Genomic DNA, 12,220 nt, shown 5'->3' with positions numbered 1-12,220 from the left:
GAGGCGTTTATTTTCGCCAGGGTAAAATAATTGAAAGTATCCATAAACATCAAATTCTGCCCCAACAGCTTTATTGCTTCGCCTCTATTAAGAAACACGAGGAAATTGACGGTAAAATCGAGAGAGTATTGATTGTCGAGTAATAAAATTAGTTTTAACGGAAACGTTAACAGTGTTTGTGAACTAAGGCAAACCGTCTTAAATTGATTTTAACCTAATAAAGTGCCCTTTAAAATTGGCATCGAAGCAAGTTAACGTTAATTAGAGCATTTTCAAACCGTTCAAAGCCCTCTTGTGGTCTTTTCACACGAGCTGAAACTAGCAAAATTGAACGCCGTGTTTGATGGGGTGACTTTCTTTTCAGAATTTATAATTGCTTCGTGGGGCACTTAGTGCCTTCACATACGTAGTCAGAATACGACAGAATTCATCCTGGCACTTTCAAATTCAGATATGGACGATGCGAGCGGTAGGCGGCAGGCTACTAGGTTTGTTTGTCTAGCTCTCAAAAATAATTATTTAGCCGTTATGTTTTCAGGGTATTTAAAAAGAGTTCTCCAAATGGAAAGGTAATTTAGCTGCCTCCTTTTCATTCCATTTTAACTCATTCGAGTTTTTTTACAGATAACGGTTTATCTAGGAAAAAGAGACTTTGTAGATCATATATCACATGTGGACCCTATTGGTAAGTGCTTCTAATTTATAGCTTCTACAAATTCTCCGCTTGTAAACTAATCAATAGATAGTGTAACTTTAGATGCATGCCAGTACACTCAGCAAACATAGTTTCATAATACAAAGAAGCAAACTTGACGTTAAATTTAGCAACAATCTTCGGTTAGATCGAAACTCGCGCTCGCCGTTTTTTTTTTGTTCAGTGATTGGTGTTATTGCTCGTATTGTAGATTTCGCTCCCGTTTTAACGTTACAAAAGGTAGTGGATAAGTATCATTGTTCGCTGTCGCAGTATTTCCCTTACTGCATTCTGGAACAACGGCCTAAGCTACGAAGTTAAAGCAAAAAGCGCATTTCCACATTCACACTCTGAAAGCCAAATATATTTTATTTATTTTTATTTTATTTAATTTTCTTTTGAGTGGGCGGGGTTTCAGCCAAGGCTGCTCTACCAACCCAACCCACTATACATTTACAAATATCCATGCCCGAACCCGGATTCGAACCAGGGACCCTAGCACTACAGTCCAGCTTTAACTGAACTGCGCCACACGGCCCGGCCAAATTTGTTTTCAGCTACAAACGGTTATTTTTTCTTTCCCCTTCCCCCCAGTTTTAAAATTTTGGAAGAAACTGGAACTGTAATGTGTTAATAACCTCCATGCCACTCAGAAAAGCGTGCTGATCGGTAGACAAGTCAATTTCATGTATTGTACGAACGTTTTTTGGGCATTTATCTCCAATTTGATTTTATGAGTTGCACAAGCGGTTAAACTTTCAGCAAAAGGTCCCACAAGTAAGACACGAAGCTTTCGGCTGAAATTTAAGTCTGCGCATTCGTAATAATTTTCTTGCGCGGTTTAATCTGTGGATGCGAAGTCTATTTTTTGATGTGTTTAATTTATTTTTCTAGAAAGTACAGACCTTCCCTTAAAATTTTCAGAAAAATGCGTCAGTAAGTAAGAAAGTTGGGTCAGCGCATTGGTAATTAATTTTTTTAACACACGCACATAATATTGAAGGGCTGTCAACAGAGCCAGTTTGATTTTTCTTTGCATTTAACAATTTCGTTAATAATCAAGATGTTGGGCCTCGCTGACCCAAAATGATCGTTAAAACTGAGCAAACTTCATGTTTGAGGTACTTAATCGATGGGTTTAACTCATCAAGTATGTACACAATAAATTTCGTGAAATTCTCTCCATTTCAGTTGGCCGACTAAGAATTGCAGTGGAATTTTTTTTTCGTATTTTCAAAAAACTAGTAACTATATAGTCTCACATTCGTGATTTTTATGTTCAAAAACCCACAGAAACCAAATTTCGTCGGAATCAAAAATTTTTTTGCACTTCCAATTAGGGACGCGGCCTTCGTGGTAGGAATTTTAAACATTTTTTTGCAAAGTCGGAAAGGACATACCCCAAAATTTTCGTGGTTGAGGTGCCATAGCTATAAGCTATCGAATGCAAAAAGAACGAACTAAATATCTTGAAAACTGTAGGACTAGTTACGCTTCGGACGGACGGACGGATGGAGAAAGTGGCCATCGTATCGCCTTCTAACATGAGTTGGAAAATGCGCTAATAACTGAATTTGTTGCTCAAATTAATATCATTACGTAAAATTATTTTGTATATTAAATTGTACAACAATTTATAAACATCCGAATTTGTTGGTAATTATAAACACTGAAAAGATATTGAATCCATACTCATAAACTGCTTTTTGATTTCTTAATTTACGTAAACAATTTGTTGCTTAAATTATCATTACGTAAAATTGTTTTGTATATTAAAGTCGGCAACAATTTATATTATATAACTGAATTTGTTGCTAATTATAAACACTGAAAGATACTGAATCCACACTCTTAAATTGCAGTTTTGATTTCTTAATATACAGGGTGGCCAAATAAGAATGCGAGGTGCTGTATCTGGGAACCTGTCCATCGTAGAGCCTTGCGGTAAAAAAATTTATTACTAAAACGGCCACGAGAAAAACCTGAAAAATATTTTTAAGTTTCTGCAATGGCCGCTAGATCTGGATGCTGTTTTCGCGAGCTTGTTTAGGCATCATTTAGCTACTTTTTCATGAAAAAAAAATCGAACCAATGCATTTAATTTTTTGGAGAAAATTAACCATTTCTGTCGGAATGTCGAAATAAGCCCTCAAGCGGTGATATGTGAAACTAACAAAACTTCAAATAGTATAATATTTGTAGCTGAAGAATAGCTCTTTTGAACTAACCCGAGTTTGTTTAAATCGGCTCGGCCGTTTCGAAGATACAGGGTGTTCTTTACGGAAACCTTTGAATACCCCCCACCACTTCATTTTTAGAGATACAGGAAAAATTGTCAACCAAAAGAGGTTCAGATTATCGTCAACTTCAAAGCCGGACATTTTTTTGTTAGGTTAATTTAGCGGAATTCACAGAAACATCACTTTTTTAGATTTCAGATTGCAGTTACGCCCCCTAGCGGCCATTGCAGAAACTTAAAAATATTTTCCAGGTTTTTCTCGTGGCCGTTTTAGTAATCTTGTTTGGCCACCCTCTACATAAACAATTTGTCGCTTAAATTATCATTACGTAAAATTGTTTTGTATATTAAAGTCAACAACAACAATTTATGAATAGCTGAATTTGTTGCTAATTGTGAACAACGAAAAAAGACGGCGGAAGATCACACCTGTTTTAGTTTTTTTAAGTTTAAGTTGCTCAAATAATAAATTGGTAAAATTGTTTTAAAAAATTAATTTTTTATTAATTTTTCGAGTACGAAAAGTAAATCTAGTGCCCATGTAAAAATTCGATTTGCGCACGTGATTTAATCTTGGGATTGCACATGTGCAATCCAACTTGAATGAAAATTGACATGGATTTAAAGATATATGCCACTCGCACGAGTGGTACGGTTTTACTAGCAATTTGAAATGTAGATTTTTTAAACCCCTGAATGAACTATGTTTGCTGGAAATGCAGTTTATAAAAGTAGGTGAAAAATGTCTTTCTCCTTCAGATGGTGTCGTACTGATCGATCCCGAATATGTGAAGGACCGCAAGGTTTTTGGTCACGTATTGGCGGCATTTCGATACGGTAGAGAAGATTTAGATGTATTGGGTCTTACGTTTAGAAAAGATTTATATTTGGCTTTCGAGCAAATTTTCCCACAGGAGAATGTGGTTAATAAAAGGCTTTTAACTAGACTGCAGGTAACGTTCCGGACGATTATAAAAGTTGTACAATAAAACGTTAATAAGTAGGAACGGTTAATTAAGAAATTGGGACCAAACGCCTACCCGTTTTATTTTGAATTACCGCCACATTGTCCTGCATCGGTCACATTACAGCCTGCTCCAGGAGATACAGGTAAACCTTGCGGTGTCGATTATGAACTTAAAGCGTTTGTGGGCGAATCCCAAGATGACAAACCTCATAAAAGAAATTCAGTAAGGTGGGTATCAATTACATAGAAGGGGCCTACGTATAAGATTTGAATATACTTGACTGCAACATCCCTAAAATTTTATGCGTGGGCCACCGATTGAAATAATTAATCTTTCTGAGCATCTCAAATTTTAGATTAGCTATTCGTAAAATAATGTATGCACCAAGTAAGCAAGGCGAGCAGCCGTCCACCGAAGTTAGTAAAGATTTTATGATGAGCCCGAACAAATTGCATTTAGAAACATCGTTAGACAAAGAGCTTTACCATCACGGTGAGAATATCGCCGTGAATGTTCACATAGCGAATAATTCGAATCGAACAGTTAAAAAAATTAAAGTGTCCGTTCGGCAGTTTGCGGATATTTGTTTATTCTCGACTGCACAATATAAGTGTACTGTAGCTGAAGCGGAGAGCGAGTAAGTTGGCGCACCTGTTACGTTTTTGCGAAGCTTTAAATCGTATTTATTTAGAGATGGTTGTCCGATCGGTCCAGGGTTCACATTAAGTAAAGTTTTTACGCTTACACCTCTTTTGGCAAATAATAAAGATAAATGGGGCCTAGCACTAGATGGGCAACTTAAACATGAAGATACCAATTTAGCGTCGAGTACTTTGTAAGTATGTCCTTTGTGAGATTCAGTCCCAACAGCTACACCCCTTCATTATTCTGTTACGTTCGTAATTTAGTCTTGCATTGTGTGAATTTAGGGTAGCAGATCCGACACAGCGTGAGAATTTGGGTATTATAGTGCAGTATAAAGTCAAAGTAAAGCTCTGCTTGGGCGCGTTGGGTGGAGATTTGGTAGCAGAATTGCCATTTATTCTTATGCATCCGAAACCTGAAGAGGAGATTACTTCTTTGGGCATGGCGTCACCATCACATCGAGGTAATAAGGAGATGGGCGACGTTCCCGTCGATACAAATCTCATACAGTTAGACGCGTAAGTATTTAATGGTTTACGTTGTGATACTAACCTCAAATTTAGTGACATAGAGAGCGCTCAAGATCACGACGATGATATCATATTTGAAGATTTTGCAAGATTACGCTTAAAAGGTGGTGAGACGGATGCCTGAAATCGGGCTTGATTTACACAACAGCTTACAACCATTTACAATACCTACAGGTATGTTAACTAATAATAGATGTATTTCCCCCCAAATGTTGTGCCCTAGTCATCGGCTATTGCTGAGATGCAAATTAACTGTAGCTCTTTAAACTACTTTCATTCAAGGAATGTCGGTTGATGTTTTTTAATTGTTTTCTTAGATCGATGTAAAATTAATGTTTTATGTATGACTTCATGTTTTTTCTCGTTTATCGGTTGATAATTGTGACTATTGATTTGAACAATGGTTGTTTTATTTTGCGGGACGCTATGTTCACATTTTACTGTCTTGCTCCGATTCAGAAATCTATGAAATATTTAAATGTGGTGTTCAAAGAGGGCGCCATTCACTGTTTAACTTCTGAGCAGTTTCAAAGAAGATGTAAACTAATGGTAAAATGTGAACTTCAGAGCGCACCTCCTTCATATAAATGTCACTATAAAAATTCGAAATTAATTATGTAAATACATTTTTATACAATTACCGATCAGCTAAATTTATATTCAATAACTTTTGATATTATTTGCAGCTATACATTTTGATATTACTTATACCTTTCATGTTTATTCGCACATTGCGGTCAATAATAATATCGTCAAAAACATTTTAACAAATAATTGTGGAAGTATTCAGAGTCGCCTGGGTCATTGAAGCGTGCATACTCAGTTATTGTAATAAGCAAAAGGCGCGAACGGTTTAAATAATAATGCACACAAATATTGCACAATTCATTTTTCTTAGCGTTAGGAGGTAAAATTCGACTTGCATTAAAAAAAAACACTCCTTTGAACATTTGCGAAGACTGTCGAAAATTTCTGTGATTTTGTAACCGAGAGACAGCTATCGAATATATCCACATCTTATTTGTTTTTTTTTACTCGATCGTACAATTGCAAAACAATTGTAATCGATTAAATTAAGAAATCTACATATTCAATTATAAGGCAACATTTGTAAATAAAAACGAAATTGATAAAAGTTGGTTTTGTACAATTTCTGGCCTAAGTAACAATTTTGGGTAAGCAAATAAGTTAGGTACTAATTCTTTGTGTCTAATGAAACCTTCTTACAGTATTGAGTTGGTTGCCAGGTTTATTATCGTTAAGTCTAGGACACATACCAAATGTACTTCGCTTAGTTTCTTTACTTCTTGTTGTCCAAGCATAAATTAACGTACTATAATTTATACATGTAGCTATTTTTTGTAATTTTTCCTAATACTGTGTAGGGTGAAAATGACGAATCTAGTTTCTAGTTAATTTTTTACATTTGTACGTTTTTAAGTGATGCAGTCTATAGTTACCGAATCAATGTTCTAAGTATTGTTGTGAGAATACTTAAAATCTCTAGTCCTTTTACAATAAACTGGGAAGTAAGATAATCATTACGGCTGCTTGAATCAAATGTGGCGTTTTAACAAACTAATTTAATGCAAATATTCGATTTATATGATTTTTTTAATATACAGTAATATAAATATTTTGTACATACCTAATATTAGTTGGTACTATTTTATTATGTTTAATAATATGTGTCGTACTATACAGTAGTTTTAAGTTTTCATATTTAATATATTTTCTGATAAACGATACGAAGGATAGGGGGTATAAGTTATTTAAAAGGAACAGCTCTACCGTGTTTGTGTTTAATGTACAGTTATGTATTGAATATTAACACAACTTGTCGTACTAACTACAGTTAATTAATGCGAAATTAGTGAACTAAACGGTACTTTATGTCTTCAAATTTGTTTCATACTAAGGAAGCTAGCATGAAGTAAGTAAAAGTGTGATAAATTTATAGGTCTCCATGCTACGCTTCCCTAAGTGGCCGTCAACAATTCAAAGTGATCACTATTTCTGAAGTAATTCACTAATTAACAATTTGTGCTTTTATCGTTACGAGATAGAATCACTCTGAAATCCGTGTTTGGGAAATTGTGTAAAGCTGTACGGAGTTGTACACATTAAAAACAGTAATAAACGTTTTCTGTTTCTCTAATTACGTTTTCTTTACTGTTGTAATCCCATCAATGTGTGAGAGCAGCACTTGAGCAACAATAGTGAAAGAAACCTAGAACATGTTTTTAATCTTTCAACAAGATTACAATTCTACTCGGCTGTATGTGGAACGACTTCGACAGATACAGTGTGACCAGCGTTATGCTTCTTAATCGCCAGACTCCAGATACTCAATTTTAGAGGCTGAGTGGATCCTAGGACGTGAACGCGCCAAAGATGATCTGGCCCTGGCGAGATAAGAGTCGAACCTGACTTTGCTGTCTAGTTCTCTAACTCCTCTGTTCGTCTAATATACACTGTGTCCAATGTTTACTATGGGGATCTCCGAAACCACAGAAGATATTGGAGAAAAATTGCGCAATAAATAATTATTTTTTTAAATTGTGTTCTATGGCATCAACTGCATGGGTATTAGCATTGTATATTTATTAGGTATTAGCCGTTAGTGTTTATAGTTTTAAGACAATCTACTTTCTTTAATAAATCCAATCAATTTTCAAACACTATTTCCATCGTTTCCTTTAAATTCTTAAATTTTTATGTACTCTACATGCAAGTAACATATGAGAGACATTTATTGGCTAATTACATTCCATGTACAAGAGTGGAGGGGCTCCTAAAAATAAATGGCTTGATGTTATATTATTATGTCCTAGCCGTAATCTTGTGAGGGCAACTTGTTCACAAGGTATTTTCCTCGTATTTACGCCTACTTTGATTTTACTGAAAAAGGATTCATCTGCAAACCATTGTGGCAGCCTCCACTTTAACATCATCCACACACACCACTTGCCAGTCTATTTCTTTGGAGAAAGGTGCTTCTCTAACCGCGCTATTTGCCCACTCATTGCCTCTTTTTCCACAATGGCTAGGACACCATTTCTTCTCTAATCCTTATGCTCTTTCAGGCGTCGGATGTGGGTTTCTTATCTTGTATGCAATTCCTCCATTTTTTTGTAAAATGTACATGAGGGCAGGATACTGCATAAAACTAATTTCTCATGTTAAATCTCTATCTGCCTACTTACCGTGCACCACCCGGTATGTGTGTTGTTATTTGCTCCGAAGCAGAAGCCAGAGTCAAGCGTATGATTTCCATTAAAAGATTTTTTGGTTTGTTTTTCTTTGCTTTATTAAGGGTAGTTTTGTATTGTTCGTCCATCCATCCGTCCGTGGGCGCTATAACTTTCACTCAAGTTTTGAAATATTTTTTTCTGTTGGGATACCACCTAATAGTGGGACCGCATACAAATATAAAAAAAATTAATTTAAATGTTTTAGTAAATAAGACTGTTGGCAGTGCGCATGCGCAAAATCAAATGGTTAGTGTTACATTTGCTTTTATGCCTCTGCCTCTGAATCTAATTGCATTTAAATGCTTTTGTAAATAGGAAAGTTGGCACTGCGCATGTGCAAAGCAATCGTTTGAAAACTTTGTTTCACTTGTATTCGTAGTGTAATATAAATATAGTTTCATTTAAATATCTTCATAAATAAACAAGTTAGGATTGCACAAGCAAAACAAAAACGATACGCGCGTTGACTAAGGGGGTCGTTTCGAATTTGTGCAATTTCGTAAGTGGTGGCGTCATTGACTTAACGCCTCTCCAAAATAATGGCGTCCTGGCGTGTTTCATCTACGTCTTTCCGAAATGATGGCGCCCTTGCGTCGATAATAAGGCGTTTCCTTGAGTTCGTGGGCGTCTTCGCGCCGTTTAAGCAATGTTTTTGGCGTCTTCACCATTGAGGGGCCGGCCGATCCGAGTGCTGAGCGTCTTCGCTTCTATGGGCTTTAGAGCCTTTGCGCCGACTAAGCGCGTCGTTCCCAATTTGTACAATTTCGCAAGTTTTGGTGAGCTTGCTCGCGTGTTTGACTTAACGTCTCCGAAATAATGGCGCCCTGGCGGCGATAAGGCGTCTTGAGTCCGTGTCTTCTATGAGGCGTCGCTCCGAAATAATACGCGTCTTTCCATCCATTAAGCGCGTTTGTTTGGCAACTTTGGCTCCGCGCTTGCTGACGTCGCTCTAAAATGATGGCGTCCCGATTTCTCCGATATGGCACAAGAGATTTTATTCACTTACTCCGACCCTGTATAAAGTAATGTTAGTAATTTATATATTTCATCATTGGCAGTAGTGCGCACCGGTACAATGAACGCAGTGAAGATCGCTGATTTAGCTACTACTTCCCTCATCTTCTTCAAATTTTGACACGAAAAGTATTTCTCCTCTTTAATTTTATTAAATGACCCTTTTTTTAAATTTTGTTTTGTCCAGTATTAGTACATTGAGAGTAGTTTAGTTACCCAAAGTGATATAAATTAAAATTTGTGAGCGAACCTAAGGAAACGGGTCGGATAACGGAAGTGCCAAGTGAAGTGTTTTTTATTAACATCTGGTGTCTTAGAACGGTTAAAACCTTAGTGTTAGGAGCCGAAAATACTTAAATGAACTAATAAATAAATATTTAAATAAGTGGTAACATTATTTATGTCATAAATTGTGATATTTTTCTAGTAAACCTAACGTGCTTTTTATAGGTTATGAACTTGATGTTTTTTTTATAGAGGTACTTGAAACGATGGCAAGAGGTCAACAAAAACTGCAGTCTCAAGCTAAAGCGCAAGAAAAATTAGCCAAACAAAAAAAGCAGCAGGGTCATAATGCGAACACACAAAAAAAGGCGGCACAAGCAGCCCTTGTTTTTGTGTGCACCGTTTGCAAGGTGAGTATTTAACCTGTGGTACGAGGTGAAGCTAATGTTATACTATCCGTAGGCCCAAATGCCAGATCCCAAGACCTATAAGCAACATTTTCAAAACAAACATCCAAAGAGTGACCTTCCGAGCGAACTTCAAGATGTATAAGTCAAGTGCACTTTTTAAACAAAATGATCCACGGTTGTGTTCCATCCACTGTGTTGGACATACATTTGTTATTTCTAATCAAAGCCGATTTAATATTTCCTTTAAACGTCTTGGTTACAAATGGTAGTGTTATTTCTGTTCTTCATTAACTCGCTGCATCACAATGATATAAATAAATTAATTTTATTTCTATATCCTACATTGTAATGCACAAAGTTTACTTCTTGTTATTTCTTTCTAATGGCAGTTTATGCAAACTTAGTATTATGCATTTTTTCTACATTACAATTAACTTAATATTTGTTGCAATATTATTTAATTGTATTTGTTGATGAAATTAAACAATTGTTTTACATACATTTTTAGTATTTGTGTAATCAACACTTTTACTTGGGAGTGGAAAAGGAGGCAATGAGGGGCACTGTAGCATTGCACAGGAAACAAACCGGGAACACCTTACTATTCTCAAAGAAGAATGTTTGCCAAAAGTGGGCCATAAACCTCTGCTCTCTCAAACCTGGAAAAGAACAGCGTACTTTTTCAGGCAGTTAGCGTGGATTGAAGGCTTGACGAGTGCATTTGTAAAGACAGCACCCAGACATCGCAAGTCACTGTTACATAAAGGAAGTCATACAACCAACCATATTTAAATACTTAACACAAATGAATTGAAGTTCAAGTACAATTACTAGTTGCTCATTGAACAATTTCACTCATGCACACACACATTCTAAACGCACACCATATGATGTTTGAAGTATTTATATTGAAATTTTGAAGCTCATTAAATTTAAAATGATTGAAATAAGTAAATGGAGTTTTTATAACACGAAGGCTTTCATTTTTTCCGCGCGTTTTACGGGGGGCCCTGCAATTTTAAAAAATATATCGTTCTGACATCTAACGTTAGTTTTCTGAACTGAAGTCAAGTGCAGAAAATTACCGTTTGGTGCAGTTTTCTATCATGGGGTGGCGACACTGTGCGAATATCATGCAACCTTAGACTCTTTCCTTCTCTAAGCATGCAACATTATGATGGTGCGCTGTATTTATTGGTAACAAGTGGCGCAATGTTCAAGAAAATAACGTGAGATGTCACAACAATATATTTTATGAAGTGGCGTCTACCTGCCTGTACAAAAATTTACGAAACACATAAACTACAGCATGTATAATTGGTTGCTGTGCATTCTACGCACCAAAATTAATAAGAAAAAGTGTTTTCCCGAGAAATTTTGGTGTAGTCGATTTTTGGTAAAAAAGGAAGGTTATACACTGCCTTTTTTTGAGCCCCGAAAAAAAAATTGTCTCAGATCGACCCGGAAAAAATTTTTTCTTATAGAATGTGGCCTGTAGAATCCATAATTTCAAACAGTTCCAAGATTGGGCTACTAGTTCAAAAGTTACAGCCCTTTGAATTTTCTTTCGAAATTGGTTTCTAGTCTATAACTTTTGATTGAGAAGTCTGATCGAAAAAGTACGAATTGTTTTGGATTCTACGCACCAAAATTAATAAGAAAAAGTGTTTTCCCGAGAAATTTTGGTGTAGTCGATTTTTGGTAAAAAAGGAAGGTTATACACTGCCTTTTTTTGAGCCCCGAAAAAAAAAATTGTCTCAGATCGACCCGGAAAAAAAATTTCTTATAGAATGTGGCCTGTAGAATCCATAATTTCAAACAGTTCCAAGATTGGGCTACTAGTTCAAAAGTTACAGCCCTTTGAATTTTTCTTCGAAATTGGTTTCTAGTCTATAACTTTTGATTGAGAAGTCTGATCGAAAAAGTACGAATTGTTTTGGATTCTACGCACCAAAATTAATAAGAAAAAGTCTTTTCCCGAGAAATTTTGGTGTAGTCGATTTTTGGTAAAAAAGGAAGGTTTATACACTGCCTTTTTTTGAGGCCCGAAAAAAAAAATTGTCTCAGATCGACCCGGAAAAAAATTTTCTTATAGAATGTGGCCTGTAGAATCCATAATTTCAAACAGTTCCCAGATTGGGCTACTAGTTCAAAAGTTACAACCCTTTGAATTTTTTTTCGAAATTGGTTTCTAGTCTATAACTTTTGATTGAGAAGTCTGATCGAAAAAGTACGAATTGT

General features: G+C 35.9%; 2 protein-coding genes across 4 annotated transcripts; both read left to right on the top strand.

The window, feature by feature from the left end:
- Nucleotides 1–329: 329 nt before the first annotated feature.
- On the top strand, nucleotides 330–7,234 carry LOC116165463 (beta-arrestin-1). The gene is given in 8 exon segments (XM_031479923.1): nucleotides 330–488; nucleotides 539–569; nucleotides 625–685; nucleotides 3,693–3,886; nucleotides 3,938–4,128; nucleotides 4,257–4,538; nucleotides 4,593–4,736; nucleotides 4,831–7,234. Coding segments are annotated over 8 exon segments (1,308 nt in total). The 5' UTR covers nucleotides 330–453; the 3' UTR covers nucleotides 5,201–7,234.
- LOC116165464 (zinc finger protein 706-like) lies at nucleotides 5,113–10,478 on the top strand. 3 transcript variants are annotated; one of them, XM_031479924.1, is made up of 3 exons: nucleotides 5,113–5,250; nucleotides 9,822–9,979; nucleotides 10,032–10,478. In XM_031479924.1, exons 1-3 carry the CDS (start codon nucleotides 5,193–5,195, stop codon nucleotides 10,119–10,121), a joined length of 306 nt encoding a protein of 101 aa, XP_031335784.1. In that variant the 5' UTR covers nucleotides 5,113–5,192; the 3' UTR covers nucleotides 10,122–10,478. The 3 variants fall into 3 exon arrangements, with proteins under 3 accessions (XP_031335784.1, XP_031335786.1, XP_031335785.1); XM_031479926.1 differs by lacking the exon at nucleotides 5,113–5,250 and adding an exon at nucleotides 9,386–9,770; XM_031479925.1 differs by lacking the exon at nucleotides 5,113–5,250 and adding an exon at nucleotides 9,389–9,732 and having other exon boundaries at nucleotides 10,032–10,243.
- Nucleotides 10,479–12,220: the final 1,742 nt, after the last annotated feature.

Source organism: Photinus pyralis, unplaced genomic scaffold, assembly GCF_008802855.1.
Source record: "Photinus pyralis isolate 1611_PpyrPB1 unplaced genomic scaffold, Ppyr1.3 Ppyr1.4_LG3a, whole genome shotgun sequence".
NCBI classification, from domain to species: domain Eukaryota; kingdom Metazoa; phylum Arthropoda; class Insecta; order Coleoptera; family Lampyridae; genus Photinus; species Photinus pyralis.
The sequence above is the reverse complement of the archived record's forward strand: the minus strand, read 5'-3'. Positions and strand labels throughout refer to the sequence as shown.

Coding starts and splice junctions, on each gene's coding strand:
- LOC116165464 (XM_031479924.1), top strand. CDS start 5,193: ATGCCTGAAATCGGGCTTGATTTACACAACAGCTTACAACCATTTACA. Junction 5,251..9,821: donor ACCATTTACAATACCTACAG/GTATGTTAACTA, acceptor TTTTTTTTATAG/AGGTACTTGAAACGATGGCA. Junction 9,980..10,031: donor TTGTGTGCACCGTTTGCAAG/GTGAGTATTTAA, acceptor TACTATCCGTAG/GCCCAAATGCCAGATCCCAA.